The 18969-nt window shown below is 43.6% G+C and overlaps 1 protein-coding gene across 2 annotated transcripts in view; it reads right to left on the bottom strand.

The window, feature by feature from the left end:
* TSPAN14 (tetraspanin 14) overlaps positions 1-18969 on the bottom strand; it is a 295722-nt gene that overhangs the window by 95017 nt on the left and 181736 nt on the right. For both annotated transcript variants that reach the window (XR_015295897.1, XM_086921992.1), the window contains exon 3: positions 7044-7094. Coding sequence is in view for 1 of the 2 variants with exons in the window: in XM_086921992.1 (XP_086778118.1) it covers positions 7044-7094 (51 nt within the window). In the remaining variant the exon portion in view is untranslated. The remainder of the gene's footprint in view (positions 1-7043; positions 7095-18969) is intronic.

Raw genomic sequence — 18969 nt, forward strand, 5'->3', positions numbered from 1 at the left:
AGATACAATAATATCATCACCAAGAAGGAATTCGAATTCTTGAACAACCCCCATCCCCGGACCCCAGTCCTATATGTCCTCCCAAAGATCCATAAAGACGCCAATAACCCACCTGGACGTCCCATCGTATCAGGTTGTGGTTCAATCTTGGAACCCCTGGGGAAGTATCTGGATGCAGTCATTAAGGAATTTGTACCCATTACCGATACCTACATACGCGACACCATGGATTTGATCAATACCATAGAAGACCAACCTTTCGAACTGGACATTCAAACCATGGCCAGCCTGGACATCGAGTCCCTTTATACCAACATCCCCCATCATGAAGGGCTCGAGGTAATCAAAAATCTACTAATCTCTAGACCCCAACCTTCAAAAATCCCTACTGACTTCATCATGGACCTTCTGAGAGTGGCATTACAAAACAACTACTTCATGTATAAAAACATATACTACCTCCAAATCAAGGGAGTATCTATGGGCGTTTGCTTTGCCCCAAACTTTGCCATCCTGTATGTCCACAATCTGGAAAAATCATTGATTCTGAATTCCATCAACCCGTATCGACCCCAAATCCATTTGTGGCGTCGATATATAGATGACATTTTATTGATTTGGAATGGAACAGCCAATTCTTTACAACCCTTCATGACCTGGCTAAATTCCTCACAAGAACATCTTAAATTCACAAGTGAGACCAAATCAAATGATCTACGATTCCTGGATGTCATTATACATGCAGAAGAAGGCAAACTTGGAACATCGCTCTTCCGCAAACCAACAGAATGAAATACCCTACTGCACTACTCTAGTAACCACCCAAGGGGCTTACGAGATGGACTTCCATTCGGCCAATTCCTCCGAATCCGGCGCAATTGTAAATGGCGCAAGGACTACTTCAGAGAGGCAGACATCCTGGCCATAAAACTTATAAACAGGGGATACCCACGACGCCTGATTAACCAAGCGAAGAAACGCGCGTGGTATAACCATCGCGAGGATTTACTAGTGCCGAACCAAAACAGAAAATCCATGAACAGAATTCCTTTTGTCTCTGTTTTCAGCCCAGACAGCAACAGAGTAGCAAAAATAATCAAGAAAAATTGGGCAGTGCTACGGTTTGATGAACAATTTCATGAACCACCGCTTTTCTCATACCAAAGAGGCAATAACATTGCCAACCATCTTGTTCGAGCCATCACATGGCCAACTGCCACAACGGACAAACATACCATCACTGCTGCATGGGGAATGACCCCAGTAATTGGACACTTCAAATGCCAATCATGCAGCGTCTGCGAGCTAACCTACAACACCAAGGAATTTGTTTATAATGGACAGACTCATCAACTTTCCCACCACTCAAACTGTAAGACCCAAAACGTCATCTATGCTATCCGCTGTCCATGCGAACTAATCTATATTGGCCAGACCACCCAAATGGTCAAACAACGGATAATACAGCACAAAAGCAGAATTAACTGCAAAGTACTTACGGCTCCACAAGTCGCACATTTCTTGGAAAAATCACATACGGACACTGACCTAAGATGGCTGGTCATTGAAAAACCAACACTGCCTATCAGGGGTGGCAACATGGCAGCCCTACTCAACAGAGCAGAATGCAAATGGATTGCACGAGTGGACTCTGTAAACCAGGGGTTAAATACCCTTGATGAGTGGACAAACACCATCTCCATCTAATCCCTCTGTCCATCCCTTCAACTGCATATATCTATTCCTCTTCTGACTACCTCTTGATTGATGCAAAGAAGTGTGATGTCGATGTTTTTTGTATGATAGAAAAATGCCTTGAAGTCCACTGTAAATGTCAGTATCATTTAACCTCGGATGAGGTCCTAGTCAATTGTCACTCTATATAGACAATCGCCATGTATCTAACCACCCGGTTTTATACCAGACTCGTATCTTCATATGTTGAATCATTTGTTTCACCCCATAATCTCTATGCCATGAGTAAGCCTTATTCAAATGACTTGACATCTGGGTGACCCGCGTTATCCTAAATGCATCATGCAAAAATGCCTAGTGTATACATTCGCAATCTGAAATGTCTCTCACTATGATCCATGGGGCAACTCCAATGTTAACAATGTAACTATGTTCGCAACCTGCCCGTCTCCGTTCAATACCTGAGCTTTGCTGAATTCCACACAACACGCCCCCACCGCGTCATGCGCGTTCGGTCTGAATTAGTGCTGATTCGACTTTTTCGAGTGTTACCAAGGCAACCTCCTTACACACCTTGTAGTCCTCCTTCAATGTTGTTCGGACTCCATCCCCAGCCCTCCCATCAGCCAATACCACTCCGGTATCTCTGCCGGACACTCCCCCTCTCCGTCCCTGGGAGTCACGTGACTCCGCCCCCAAGCCGTTTACTTCCCGATTTATATGGAGGAATAACACGGCCGTAGGTAGCTAGCGCATTTATTGCCTGCACCCCGCTTGACAGCAGAGCCCCGGTAACGGCCCACAGCCCTGATTAAGTCAGGTAAGAGACACTTTCCACCGCGCGTCGAGCGCTCCTTTACATCGAGACACTTGTGGCGGTCTCTTGATACCGAACTGGGCTCACTCTGAGTACTTGTCCTCTCTCTCCCCCCCTCAGGCCTCGCCAGTATTACTCGCTGCCCAGACGGAAGAAACATTCAGGTAATTACAGTTACCGTGGTTTCTAGTCTTAGCCAATATGTTTAGCCTTCCTCTAAAACTCTGTCTACCACTTGCTCCCCAGTAACTTTGGACCATCGAGTCTCTAAAAACAGGATTTCAACTACGCCTTCCTGCTTGAGCTTAAGTGTGAGTTTCCTACTTTCCATATGCGGCGACCCTATTCACCAACTTAATGACCATCAAGGCTGACTGAGCTATAGCGGCTTCTACCCCATATCCTGTAGTACCCTAGCCACTCCCTATGTCACTAACCCCCGGCCCATTCCGGCCCTCACCCCCCCCACATCATGACACTTCTTAGTCTGTAATATAAACCGGATCAAACACCTGTGCACCTCCCCCTCCCTTGTCCGTACGCCAATCCCAGACCCAGCGCTTAAACTACCCTTTCTGTCCACAGCACTGTTCCCATCGACAACCCCGTCCTGATGACGATCCCGACTAAAGGGGATCGAAACGCCATCGACTAGACAGCTTGAATTTTACGACGCATTTCACGTCTTGTGCTCCCATATAAATAATTGTGTTTCAAGTGATTGTTACTTGTCTCTATTGGGGCCATTATTTGATGTTTATACCCTGACTAATGCGTCGCCTTTGCTGTTGTTTTTAACACTTGCACACCCACTTGTCACTGATTGTATATAGCACTTGCACCAAGTGTCACCGGGTTGTCACAAGATCCACTCTGTACAGTGCTGCTTTAACTGTATTGACCCTTGAAAGCTTTTTCCTGTCGCTTTTGAAAATAAGATTACCCTTTCTGAAAAGCATTTGACTCCTTGGTTTTCCTTTCTTTGTAATGCATGTTGCATACACTTCCAAAACTGTCTTCGCATAATACCTGTTGGGAACTGTCTTTACTCACATGATACACCCATCCCAACGAGGTTTATGGGTCTTCTCCTGTTGTTCTCACACACACTCTTATCCAAGACAGGCTTTGGTCCTGATCTCATGAGAGCAAAAGGCTCTCACCCTAGGATGAGAACCATCTCGAGTGGCAGGCTGGTAGAATCCAGTCAGCAAGCACACCAGAGATTGGTAGGTTTTCAGAGGGCACCTCTTAGATGCCCTGTGAGTGCTTGTTTTGCTAAATACAACACTGGTATCAGTGTGGGTTTATCAATACGAGCTCTTGGTTTCAAATCCCTATTTTCAGGGAAGCCATCATGTAGCTGGGGAAATTGTCTTCATCTGTGTCCAGTACATGGTTTTAGATGGCTTCCCCAGTCACTTGCACTGGCAGCAATAAGACTGACCAGCACAGTGGCATATCTGCTCAGGGAGATATGCCCTGACATAATATTAAGCAACCTGCCTTAGGGCTGCCAGGTCTGCTGTAGGGTTGGCTTCCAAATATCATATGTAGTTGTAGGGGACATGGACACAAGGATGTATGACATATCATGTATTCACTTTGGTGTGCACCAAGACGCGAGCCTGCAATGGCAGTTGTGGATGTGATTGGTGAGGGGTCCTTTAGGGTGGCACAATTCATGCTGCAGCCCTTAGGGATCCTCTTTAGTACCTCAGGCCCTAGGTACCAGGTTACCATTTACTAGGGACTTGCAGAGGGTGCTAAAGATTTGCCAACTGGGGGAACAATTGTACAGTTTTAGGAAGGAGCTCTGGCTCTTTAGCCGGGTTAGAAGGGACACAGTAAACTTTCTTTCGAAATCATATCAGGTACCACCAAAAAGTGGGGGCAACCATGTGAAAAAGGGGCACTTTCCTACATTACCCATGATTTCACACTGTAATTCCTAAGGGATAGCTCAATCTCTGTTAGGTACCCTTGTTGTGCTATGTCTGTCTTCCTTTATGGTCTTAAAAATGCCCTGAAGACTTTTATTCTTTAAGACTAATGGCTTAGAGGGCACTAGCACGCTATATAAATGCTCCTGATCAACCAGTCTTGTGGACCAAATTCTCTCTAAAGGCGAGCAACACGGAAAGAGAAGCCTGTTCGTGATACTGCAGATTTCATGGATCAAAAACCTACTACTTCACCACAACATCATAAAAGGTTCCTGCCAACAACAGAAAAGGATGCACTTGGTGAACGGTTTTGCCACTTATTTCCTAAAACTATGAGCAGCACCATTACTGGTTCAACCTAGGAAATATACAAACCTTATCAAAAGCAACCTTCACTCAACAATCACTACACAAAAACAGTGTGCCCCGAATTACACTAACCCTTGCCAACAAACACCACATATGGCACACAATTGTTTTCAATATAGGACTAAAAGCAAGTAACGCCCTTTCAACCAAGCACTTACAGGGTGTCCAGAAACTTGAAGAATGTTGGACCACTTCAAAGACTTCCCTGGGCTACAAAGCACTAAATAAATGTTGCATATGGGGTACATACTTACTCAACAAGCCAGAAAGTGCAAGAGGCCTGGTAAAGTGTGTAGAAAAGTACTATATAAATAAAAATAGAATACAAACTGGACTGCAAGCCTAGAAAGGTACAAACTTCACACTTTTTCCTTGCCCACAGAAAGGAGCTTAAGCACATGATCTGCTTGCAAAGAAGGTTTGAAAGGGGGAAATTACTCATTCTTTGGAGGAAGACAAGCTTCTTTTCTTCGGCCCGACATTCTGGAGATGCTGACCTAGGAACAAGGTCTGAATGACAGCTACAGCAATTGTAGTGTGATGCCACTGTAGGCAATCAAGATTGCTCAAGTGAAATACATATTGCTTCCTCATGATAAATCCCATAAACCGAAAAGGGTAGAAGCACACAACGGTGCAATGCAAGTGAGAAGCTCTTATTCAACAGTGATACAATATCTACAATTCATAATAGCAGGATTCAGGCTCAAAAACCAAAGGCAGTGTCCGGGGATATCACCTAGAGGAAAAGGCATTCTTCAAGGACTGCATCAATTGAACTCTGAGAGAGACTGCTAAATAGGGAGCAGGAGGAAACCAACATGCACGAGACACTGTTATACTAAATAGAAAAATCAACCTTGACGTCCATTTAAGGATGATATAGAAGGGTGCATGTCAAGGCCTGAGGAAAAATAATAGTAAGTGCAATCCTGCGGAGCAAAGTGATGGGGCTGAAGAGGAAGATGGGAAAGCAGGCATTGGGGCAGGTCCTAAGGAGGCCGGGATCACGTATGCATTGAGCCTACTCAGCTGCTGTATCAAATAACTCTATTCCCACAAAGTACAACACTGTACAAGTACAAAAGATGACCCTGAGTACCTATGCCTCCTCATTTTGAACATACTTCCTCAACAGACCACGTTGTAACAGAACACGAGCATTTCATCACTACTTATATGAGTATTCGCCAATATGTCCCCATTTTGCCTTCCTTAATTGGTAAACAATGAATGTGACTATGGATATTGCCAACATTAATAAACAAGCACTGCCAAAGCCAATAAGTCTCATTTATGAGACCTAATGACTTTGGCAATGATTTTTAACCAAGATGTACCATAGCGCGGCAGTGCAGCATGGTAGAAAATAATATTTTTTTTTTTAAGTGCTATGATGCAGTTGTGTCATTTTGTAGGCACGTGCCAACATGGATAGGCAGGCTTATAAACTGAGGAGAGCCTTTTTTCTCCTTGTTATTTACCAATCCGATATGGATTGGTACATAAAAATGTACTCCAAATTTACTGTTGATATAGCGCTAATGCGCTTTTTTTAAATTAAAAAAACAAACAAACCAGAAAGTGGGTTCGAATGGGAAATGGGCGATGGATGAGACAACACGGACGGATGTAGGACTGGAAAGAAGGATGCAGGAGAGAAGGCCAACTGAGAGGCAACAATGGGAAAGCACACAGACAATTGAGGATGGGTTATGGAAAAGCAAAGAAACAGAGGGCAGACAGGGAAGCACATGGACAATGGATGGTGGGCAGGCAGTGATGGTGAAACACAGACAATGGAGGTAGACAGGCAAGGGGAAGCAAACAGACAATCCAAGGGCTTTGGGGACCAATAATGGCAACAGAGGATGGATGTCCTGAAGAAAGCAAGAACAGCAACTGGGGGAAAGAAACAAAGGGGAGAAAGATGACGGCAGCTGGAAAACACATCGTACTGGGCTTAACTAAAATGAAAAAAGTGGGTTAAAAAAAGAGAGCAGGGAAAGGGCACAAGCAATGGGTCCATACTGAAGAGAAGGGACAAACAGCGGAAAGAGAAGGAAAGCTAATGACTAGTCAGGTGTAAATGTGACTTTGTTCTCATTTTTCTCTAAAGGGATCATTCATTGAAAATGAAATTTACAGTATGGTTTCTTTTAGAGAATGCGAAAACACATAAATAGTGATAAGACACACACAATACACATCCCTACCTTTTCACTCCAAGCCCAAAGTCCAACTGCGAGAAGGACGACTCCAGATAGCTGAAAGAAAAATAACAAAATGTACTTTAAAAAGTTTGATTAAAAAGCCAGGGAACAAAATATTCTTCAAAACAACAGCACGGCCCAAATCCAACAGACATCACGCATGAACACGAATCCATACACATTGGTCAATCATTAAATCTCTACAAATCGGAATAAGATAGTGTCAAGAAGAGACCAAGTGACAAAACATCCAAAGACTTTCCAATAAACTTTGGTGTGTGGCTGTTTTAGCATTGTTAGCATGTTGCCCGAGTATGACTGCAAAAGGATGTCACACATGCACTGGCTGATGTAGGCCTCCCAAGTACCCAAACTCGGGTACTAATATCACTGAGAGCTGGGTAATGCCACAACGTTGAGCACGTTTTCACTGCGGAAATGTTTGTGTATGTAGATTTAACAACAATGCAGCAGCAGAGCTTTATTAATGTATCTGAAAACGCTGTATAATTTAAAAGAGGTCATATATATTATATATATATATATATATAACATAATAGTCAACCTTTGTTGATTACCATATATTGGGCAAACAAGAAAAACGGTTAAATACAGAATTCACTGAGCATGGGTCCTGTTTTAAACTATTGATAGAACCTTTGGTAACCCAAGAAGTAGAAAAACAACACTGGAAATAATCTGTTGTGTGGGGAATACCTGTTCATATTAATACAATTCGGGATAAACAGTGGCCTCTAGGCCTCTAGTCCTAATCTGAGGACAAACTGAGTTGCTATTTCAAGAGCAATTAAACGCATGAAACATTAAATAATGTAAATCGTTGAAAGCGTATTGATGACTATTTTATTATATCAATGATTATTAAAACTACTTCATAGTGATCTCGGAAGCCTGGTTCTTATAGATAAAGTATACAGACCAGAAATAAGTGGTGTGGTTTAAGTGTGAAACGTAACGAGCAAAGTAAGTATCAAAGGAGTGAAAAAGGACACACTTATAGTAACTGTTTGGGCACATATAGTTTTATTTTTAAACGCTATTCCATTCGTTTTTTCTTTAATTGCATTATACTTATACTTGGATATTTTGCGCTCCTTAATCTACTATCAATAACTTAACATTTTTGTGCTGATGAAGAACACTCAATTAAGCTCTGGCAAAGCCAACTGGTCTCAGATTTTCTGTCTATTGGCTTTTGCCACAGTTTTTCGCCAATTCTGTGTAGCACCAGTAATATTAATAACTGGGGATGGGTGTGGAGAGGATGCAAGTACGGCCCCCTAGGGAGGGGCTGTTGCATGACGTGTCCAGAAAGACACTACAGACAGCAAAAACTGCAAGTGGGCCCAGCTCAAGGGCGACATGCAACGTTCATTCATTAAATAAGTGATGCAAAGCAATAAGGCCATCTATTTGGGTTTCAACAGCAAGGGACCATTTGCCTTGTGGTGCATGTGCAATGTAAATAGCGCGTATTTTTGAGCTCGGGGAAGAAGTATTCAAATAAAACGCTGCGATTTAGCGTGTGTTCGTTCTTTCCTCATCCAAGTTTTTCCGTCTGAACTGTGTTGGTGTACTTTGGCACATCAATTATATTGGGTTGCGTCACTGACGATATGTGCAGGAAACTGCCTCAGAAAAGCACATACGTGATCTCCATGTCAGGAAATAAAGGAGCAGACAAACAGGATAACACAACGTGCCAAAGGGCTGATACAGTTCATTGAAAACGAGCTTCGGGGAAGATCCTCACCATGTTAGTATTCACGAATAACTTGACAGCCCGAGACGTGGGTGTGCTATAATGTATGAATGAGGCTGCGCGAGAGCAAAATCACCCAGAAGCCCCGTGTGTTTGTGTGCTTTACCATCCAATCTGAACTTTGATACAAACTATACTAAGTTCATTGGAAGAACTATTAGGCTACTTCTCCCCGGCCTGGCATCAAACAGGCTAAGAAAGACGTGGGAAGCAGATTGAGGAGCCATGGGGAAGTATGGAGGGATGCAAAAGAAATGTGAATGGGGCAGTTACTCCTGTGCAGAACAATGGTGCACTCAACTGCCTTTAGGAATAAATAACGAAGGGTGTGGATTTTGAAGTGCCAAAATGAAATTCCTCAAAGTCACAGCACCTTAGAGCCGTGAGAGGCCCTCCCACACTCAATGACACATCAAACCTCCTCAGCAAGATAACAAAAGCAAGAACTTGCACCAATTCCTTGACCTCGGTGCAGAGGGTACCAGCAGTGGAGCACGTTAACCACGATTTTTCTGGAAAAAGTTTGAGAAATATGGTAGATTGTGGCCTGAAGAGAGAAAATGCATTATGATGAATAACAGAAATTGCAGTGGGGGTTACCTTGTGGACCAGCAACTCCTGACCTTTCCGTGTCCCGCCTGTCTCCCTCCCGCCGCCGCACCTTCAACCTCGAGCGGCCGTTGTGTGGAGGGAGGCCAGGAACTACACCCCCTAGTCTACCTAGCGGCGGAAGACGCCGCCGACCGCAAATCACGCGCCAGGAGGCGCATAAGTCCCTGCACAGACCCCGCGTCGCGGGATCGCTCATGGGTCTGCGCCGGGCTAAGCCCAGGCAAAGGGCGGGCCCTCTGTGGCCCTCAGAAGCCAGAGGAGGACGGGACGGACCACCCCCCTTGGCTTTTCCACATGAGGAGGTAATGAGACTTGGACTCTATACTTTTTGGTGCACCCAAAATTTGACTGTACTAACAGACTTTAATTCTCGTACCTTTAACAATCCCGATTCTGTCACTGCTTGGTATTACCTGTTTACAATTCATTCATAACCAAGCCACTTTACGACTCGCAAGGGGGATAACAGAAAAGCCACCCCTCAGAGGGGTTCACGCCATGGGACACAAGTCCACCACCCAAATGGGATAATACTGCCCATTTCTAGTGAAACAGATGAAAACAATTCTCGCCAGTCTGTAGATAACACACTCAGCCTAGATTCCCCTTCACTAACAGCCGGTATGGCGCAAAGCCTTTCATTGGAAGAGGAATTAAATATTCTATGTAAAACCAGGTATGTTTCAGTGGATTCGAGATACGAACAACAAGGTTCCCGACCCTGTCCTGTTAATAGCATCTGTACATTACCCCCTAATGACTGCCCACTGGAACCGCCCCTATTACCTCAAAAAGTTAATACTCAAAGTATATCACTCCCCCAGGTCACATCAGTTTTAAAGGTAGCACGATGAGGATAAACAATAAGGGAATCACCCAAAGTTACAAAAACTGTCCATAAGCCCCTCACTGGCGCCCACTAATTCCCCCTTAACCGCAGAGGCTGCAGAAAAATTAGACCATCTAGCCCCTCCCTCCCAGCTGGCTTTATTGACCCAGATTGAACTATTGATTAAATCTATTACATCGCCGTTGGTGGAAAAATTAAAGACTCTAGGGGAAAGGCTAACGGGCTTAGAAGAAATGATCAAGGCCAACTTGCCACCTACAAAAAACTTTTTAAACATCTAACCATTCCCAGCCACCTGCTGCCTCCGAAGTACCTACGCCATCTACACAAAGCATTAATGCCCAAATTCAACCACTAGCCCGTAATACACCAGCCCCAAAGGCTCCAAGGATCCCATCTAAACCCATATTAGCACTGTATACTGCTCCTAGAGCAGAGCTCAATAAAGCACCTCATATACAACTACCACCGGAGGCTGCTCCATTTGTGTATGTCCTTTCGGGAGTACCAGCACTCTAATGGAAAAGTCGAAAGACAAGAAGATCTACTAAATAAGGTTACGTTTTGGTTAACAAAAAATAGACCTCTGCCAACCGACCTTAATGGAAGTATAGTGAGTGTCAGAAGGGTGGGCTGGCTAGGTTCTCTCGCAAAAGACATTCCGGGTGACCTAGTGCTAGTTAAATTTAGGAACAGAAATATTGTCCCATATCTGCAAACCCGGCAGGCCCGAGAAGGAGACGGTCCTATATGCACCTGGGATTTACATGACTTTTATCCCAGTGCGTCACACCCCCCCTTTTCCAAGACCAAAAATAGGGCACAATCATTTGATGGGTAGAAAGGCCTGTTTATTGAATGGTAGTAGTTTCCCCGCTTTTACTCGTTTCGAACCAATGTACAACATCTACAAGCATAGGAAGTTCTATTAATTTGTTTGTAGTAAATAACAACCTGGTGTAATGGTAGACCTGTGAATGCTAAGCCTATAAAATGCACTTAAACAATGATGAAATTATTCCCACAGGCTGGGCCCAAGTTTTTTAGCTTGTACATACTTTATGCTACTGTATGTTTTGGTTTATGACTGTTTTTAACTGTACGCTTTTAAGATTTGAAACCAAAGTCGAATAAAGCAAACTGAACCAGAACCAGAAATGTCAGACTATGAGTGGGTTGAATGGGGTACGGAAGAAAATGGGAAGATTAAAGGTGCCCAGCGAGGGGCAATTACAAGGGGTGATGAAGTGTTAAGGGGCATTTCAGAAACAGGAGAAAAGAGATTGAAACACGGCAGAAATCCATAGGAAGCACATGGTCAACACACAACAAAGGAACCAGGCTGGGGTCAGAGGGAAGAAAAATCTTGTTAACAGTCCCAAGCCCTGCTATCTTTTTGTAGGTAGCTGTAGTGTGGAGCCTGAGAGAGGACGAGACACCTTTACATTTCTGGCACAGTGATTGGGGCAGATATCCTCTGGCGCAATCTTGCAGAAAGTGTTCGCCACTGATTGGGCAGTTAATATCGTACCTGGGGGCTTCGGCACAGACCACTGGCTCAGATAATGACTTCGGATTAAATAACTTTTCAGAGATACGCTTGGATGCCTTGAGGGGGATCCCTCCATGTAGTTTGGATGGGGGGGTGTAAAGTTTAGTTACGCTAGTGTGCACTACCTTTGCTAGATTTGCTAGCTACAAGTGCTTGTGAAGTACCCAAATGGTAAAATGCATAACTATACAAAAGTTTGTAAGAAATATATATATATATATATATATATATATATATATATATATATATATATATATATAAATATCAATGTGACATAAGAAAGGGTTCAATTCCTCAAACAATAGTGAAGTGTGGGGATAAACCTAATTTATTCCCGAGGGGTTTCTTCAAGACATCCAAAGCATCTGAAACCTTTGCTTTAGACGTATTTTTATAAAGTGAAGGCAATTTTAGTCTGCTGGTGGCTGGCCTAATAAGTTGTTAGATCTGGCGTTAAGATGGCTTTAGTTGTCTTGCCAGCCTCATGTTGTCAAAATAGTTTATACATATTTTTAAAAAGCGCAAATATAGTCATTCAATGCCTGTTGTAAGTGAATCTACTAGCTAAGAAAAAGAATAACAGTGTTCCTTTAAAATGCAATGTGATTTTGTTCTAACATTTTTATGCATACATATGAACACCATGTTTAGGTGGAGATGTGTTTTCTTTTTATTTCTGTGGCACATGCAATATACATTTTATAAAAAATAAACCACTGCACCAACTGACCAAGGCGACAAGACATACTGGCTTTGCCAAAGCTCGTTTGTAATTTTTTTTTAATGAGAATTTGTTGAATCCAGGGTATCCCATCACGCGTGAATTTCTTGCTTGGTAAATCAAGCTGTGGCGCCTCTTTATTTCCACAAATAAAAGGTGCTGGCTATCATTTGCTTAGGTTTTTGATTGCAAGGAGGGAGATGCGGACACGGGTGAGGTTAAGGCAAGAACTGATGGGGGGTGGGGAGAGGTAGACGTGTTGCACAGCCGGAGAGGATGGAAAACAAAGTGGGGCACTTGCTGGGGAAACAAAATAAGAGGGGGAAAGGATTGAGTGGGAAGAAGTGATATATTGTGTATCCTCCCCTCCACTGTCCTCTTGTGGAAGAAGGTCTAAAACTCCAATAGCAACGCGAGACGGTTTACCCCCAACACGTGTCTCGGTGTTTGGTTAGTACCGTGTGTCTGTCATATAATAATTGCAGGCCAGACTCTGCGCGCACGCGAGAGGCAGGGTAAATATATCCACTAAATGTGTGAAAGAAAGAGAGCCGGTACCGGGAGCTCTGTTCTGAACCAGAAATTGGTATTATCAAATCCACCTCATGGCTTTTTCATACACTACGTAATAGACTCCTTGTCCCCTTACCACACTCTTGCAAGTTCCTGCTGTCTCCCTGTGTGACACCTGTAATTACCCTTTACCCCGACTTTCCGATCTGCGTGCTTCTCCTCTATTGCACTCAAATATCTAATGTGGAAAAAAAAAATTCTGCTCCGCGAAAAATGGGGGTCGGTCGCGCCCCCTCCCCCTTCCTCCAACACGGTCACAGACTACAATAGGAGGAGCCTGCTCGGTTCATGACATCCTCGGACAAATGACGATTGTTTGCGGGAGGACAAAGGGAGGCCTTTATCTCTCACCGGGAAGCTGCAATCTAGAAAGCCAGGGCTCTCCCAGGAAACCCGAGCATGCCCAGGTCTTAAGCCATGGAGCTGGCGCCAGCACAGAGCCCAAAAGAGTGGCGATCAGGTTCCCAAAAGAAAGGCCTCCCTGCCACAGGCACCCAGCTTCTCCAGCGGTTATTCATTGCATGTTCCTGGAAAGATTCATTTCTCGCAGTCTAGCCTCTAGCTACAGACTCCAGTTCTACCGGCGCGCCCATGAGAAAGCCGCAGTTGGGAAGCACTGGTCAACACGACAGAGTAAGCTGCCCTGCCCTGCCTCAAACTGCTGAGACAACAGAGTGGGTTAAAATGCCTTCTGAACATTGCGAATAGCTGACAGGTTTTCAGGCTGCTCATGTGTCATTTCCATGGCTTCGTGTGTGTATGATTACCAAATGTATGACACGTCAGTGATATGTTAACACAAGCAAAGTAAACAATAAAATCTATTAAAACAGACAAACTACGTCAATTACCCTTTTTTGATCATTATGAAGCTCTGGGAAAGCCCTGTTTAGTGGCTAAATGGTACAATGTGAAATCACAGCTTCCCCAATTCACCAAATTGTGGTCCTAAGCAAAAAAAAAAAAATCGCAGTTCCTCCTTTTTCTCCACGATTACATATTCGAGCGCTTTAAAATATGTGAGTTCATGATATACGCTGCACAAAAACATTGCGTTTTATGTAATGGAATATTATTTTACTCCATCTATGATAAACATCTAGGCCACTTACACAGTGTAAATGCGAAGTCTCCTCTCAAAGTATTAGACTTTGTGACTGTTGGAGGATGAGTTGGACAAAGGATTCTAGGACTGTAGCAGCCAGTCCAGGGTCAGAGCACACGTTCCCATATGTGCACAAAGGCCAAAGGAGTCTGAAATGTTTAGGACTTCCAGATATAAAGTGAGGAGGGAAAAGCTGTGTCAAAATCTCAGCCACCACCAAATGTGTCATGACAAGTTGTCAGTATATCCATGACAACCTCTCCTTTACCTGGGGGGCTCTGTGAGTGTACTCATAAGCTGCAGGGTCACCGTTGACTATGGGAATCGCACCTTTGCTATATGAAAGCCTCAAGCAATTCCGAGCATCAGAGAGGAGCTGTAAATTCGTGACAATGCATTTCAATGTAGTGGTGATGCGGGGAAAGTGTTCGTGTCACTCGTGAAGCGTGTCACTTGGCTGGACTGAAATTATGAATAACCTAGTTTGAAGTAGTGGGGGTTCAACAAGTCTTTTGTCTTTACGAGGTTGATAAAGCAACACTGAGCTGGTAGATAATGCAAGTAAGTTTTAACACCAAGAAATAGCAAACTGCAGCACTTTTATAAAATTACAATCTTACTGCAGTAACTGTCGTGAGGAACAGCAAAATAAGGAAGTAATGCTCCGAGTATTCACCTCTACCACACTGCATACATGAAGTATGGGGATAAACCAAAACCAAGAGCTTGGGGGTGGGGCAGACGGATCTGGTCTAGACAGCACAGGCTATACAATCACATTTATTTGATATGAGATTGTGTTTGTTAGTCACTCCTAAAAAGTGGCAAGTAGGGTGACCAACTTCTTATAGGTCACTAAGAACACGGTTTCCAGCTAGTCCGGATATTCATGTGATAACCTAATGCTTTATGGGTGCTGTGGTCTTGTTTTGCTTTTATTGAACTAAAAACACTGAAAACAATTATTTGCAGGTGAAAAGTTGAGGCCCAGAGACAGTGTCCTTGAAGTCCTGGAGTGAGGTGGTCACCTTCGTGCCAAGTGTCCCTTTAAGGCCACAACAAATTGGGTAAAAAGTAGTGCTAAAAGGCTAACTCGTCGATAAAAGTCAAAGATCTGTCTGAAGCAATGGAAAAACACCCAAAAATATACTTTAACAGCTGTAGGAGGGTTAACTTCATTTGAACAACGTATTTATATTTTATGAAGCCTCCTGATTTGTAGGTAGATTCAGTCTGTCCTCATGACCCAGTCAAGAGAGCTCAAGAGTTTGGGACCCCATATTCCCAGTGACCGTGTTTTTTTCATCTTAAGCATCACTGATTGAAGAGTCTTAGCTGCAGTGCAACAGGGTGTCAGCATTCACACAAGCTCACGGTCTATGTTCCAGTACGCCTTGAACAAGATGTCAAGAATCTTAAACTTGAGCCTGACTATCAGGAGTCAATGCACGACCTTCAGAGCACGGTCATATTTTACAAATTCAAACATATCCTTATAGCCTTGTTTTGACATTTTTGAAACATGTTTTGAGCATTTTTTTTAATGTGGCTGGTGCAACAAGCATTGTCAGTGCACAGGGCTTTTGACACTATTGATGACACCATCCTATTGAATAGGTATAGAGAAATCAGTCCTTGACTAATTTAAGTCATTCCTGTCGGACAGAGCTTACAATGTCGCTAACCCCCCCAAGACTTACCATCTCACCTCATTACATGCCTCATCGATCATCATTTCCAGCATCTGTTAAATATCTCTGTTGAACCACTCACCAGGCTCATCGGGTCCTTGAGATTTCACGTTTGCTTCTAATATGTCCAGGTTCTTATCGGTCTTTTAGCAATTTGGGATTGACTGTTCCTAATTTTCTTACCTGTGTGCTGGAAGTCTGGGACGAGATGACCAAAAACTGGATGATTATGAAATATTACAAGAGAGAAACCACGAATGCCGGGTCAGGGGAGGGGCTTATAAGGTGCATCATTCTGAGAGCAAAACATGGATCACTAACTTAGCCTGTGAAGGGGGGTAAGGAATCATTGGTTTAAATCTGAAAAGATATCTTCTTCTGAAACTCCAGCTATTAGCAAGTAAGGGGTTAAATGTACAGAAATAAAAGGAAAAGTACCAAATGAGAATATTAAGGCGATTTACAATGAAATTAAATTCTAAATTGGCTCAGTCACTTTACGCTCAAGTTGAAAGAAGAGTGTTTGTCATGCTATGTTAAGTTTCACAGCCTCGTAGCTGTTGATGATTTTGGTCCCGAAGCACTACCATAGGCCTCTTTCTTTGTGTATCTTAAGTCTGTAGGTGTTTGTGAGGTTTTGGCGCATTTGAGTGATGTAGATAGTCCAAATGGAAGGGGTTTCAAACAAAAGGAGGGAAGGCGGTGTCTCGCAAGTCTCAACCAAACAAATGTGCATTTGGAGTTATACATCTTGTGGGCCTTATCTTAGGATACAGAACAGGTGGTCTATCTATTTGTTTCTTAGGTATGTAGGTAGTCCCTGCAAAGGGGACCTCAGGTTTTGTGAGATACCTCTGTACGCAACTTGGGCCCAACATAATGCGATAACATTGTGTTTTTTCTGTGAACCTCTTTGAAAGAGGGTAGTTTAGACCTATTCTGGGAAGCAGGTGAGTTAATGCAGAGCAGGAAGTGAAGCTGATTAGCAAGGCGTTGGGACATTGGCATGGGTAGGGAGTTAGAGCATTTGCAGCAGGTCAGATTGGTGCTTTGGAGCAGAAGGGGGGACTTCAAAGGTTTTTAAGGCTGCTGCATGTGAACAGATGTGCAAATGGAACGCAGAAGGTCGAAATCTTTATTGTGAGTTACGCTAAAGAATATTATTATCCACTGAGAACTCTCTATCTGGTAGGCACTATCTATCCACAGAATCCTCACCGTCTTAATCAGGGGTTGCCAACCTTTTCAGTAACGAGCTACTTATGTTCAATGAAAATCATCCAGAGCTATTAATACTATTAGTGTTTTACACATCAGACAAGATCACATTAGTGTCCACCCTATGCGAATTTACCAGCCGTGATCTCCCCAGTGCAGGATTGCCAGCAGTAATGTAAAAAAGGATTAGTCAATTTGGAATGCCTATACAAGGGCAACACATAACAGCCAAAGATGCAATGCCCCCTGGCACCACAGTATTCTTATTAGCAAAAAGTCTCTCAAGGCTGCATGATTTATCATTCAAATATCAGATATAAATAGGTTTTGGAAATCATGTTTTCTGAAAATACACACATTTTCATATCAAATGCAGACTTTTCAATGTTGGTATACATATAAAAATTCAACAAAATAAAAGCTTCTAATTCAGTAGGCTGTACTGCACACAGGAGAGCTACTCGCAGGTAGTAGGAGAGCTACCAGTAGCTCACAAGCTATTCGTTGCAGAAGCCTGGTTTAAATATTCCCCAGGCGACAGACTGGATCTGGAAACTTTACAGCAATACCTCTGTGTGTCAGTACGTGGTGCCATGTGGCTCCACACGGACACAATTCCACTACGTAAATGAGATGTGGAGTCTACATAAGCACAACTCCCATGTGCGGATGCCGGTTGCTTTTGCGACTGTCCACATCCCTAGTAATGGAATCTTATTAATGGGTACTGGCCAACCACAGATTGGAGAGGATCAGTGAGGAATCTTCAGTTAGATTGAGTGTCTAATAAAAAGAGCATTAACGAAAGTAAGTACCTTCTGATAGACACTTCTAGCCACAGATTCCTCACCTTTTGAGTACATATGAAAGCAGTACTTATTAGGAGGCAGGTCTTTGGATGAACCCTAACCAGAAGGACCTGCAGGACCCAGCAGGCAAAGTGTCTTTCTTGGCGAACCGTACTGCCCAGACAATTGTGCTTCGAGAACTTATGGAGGGATGCCCATGTTACAGCCGCACAAATGTCCAGGACAGGGACTCAGTGGTAGCAGCTTTGGCCTGGTTGGAATGAGCACGCAGGCCTTAAGGAAGCTGCTTTGTAGCAAATGTTTAGCAGATTACCCAGGCATCAGACTGGATCCAGAAAATTTACAGCAGTGCCTCTGTGTGTCGGTACTTTAGGCAGCAGTTGGTGAATCACTTCTGCACAGCCTTGCCTTTTTTAGCTCCAGAGAACCCAACAAAGTGCTTATCGCCCACATGGTGTGACTAACCATGATCTGTTGAAAAGCTCAGCGCTCTTGTGGATTCCAAGCAATGAAGTCTCTCCTTCTCCTTAGGGAGTGAGGTGGCAAGGCGATGTTTTGACCAACGTGGAATGTGGTCACAACTTTAAGTAAGAAGGAGACCCATGCCCGTAAAATCAGTTTGTTTGGGAAAAAGTTGGCATGGCTGGTTGATACAGCTTGAAGCTCACTCATACCACCATGCCAAACTTACCGCGACGAGGAACACTGTCTTGAGGGTGAGCGGCCAGAAGGAACAGCTGTTAAGTGGCTCAAATGGAGTGTCCATTACAAAGGAGAGGATCAATTTAAGGTTGCACTGTAGCTTGACAAAGGGAGAGGAACAAAACAAATGTTGTAAACCTTTCAAAAAGTGAACAGGAGACTTAAAGAGAGTGCTAATAAGGCAACTTCAAAAAGGCAGGGAGAGCTGAACCGTACCCTTTAATTGGTGCCAGAGCAATGATTTGTGGGCTTAGGACAACACAAACAACAAAACGCCACTTAACTTTGCCCGAGGGGTCTAGCTGCTGAGTAC

Source organism: Lissotriton vulgaris, chromosome 5, assembly GCF_964263255.1.
Source record: "Lissotriton vulgaris chromosome 5, aLisVul1.2, whole genome shotgun sequence".
NCBI lineage: Eukaryota > Metazoa > Chordata > Amphibia > Caudata > Salamandridae > Lissotriton > Lissotriton vulgaris.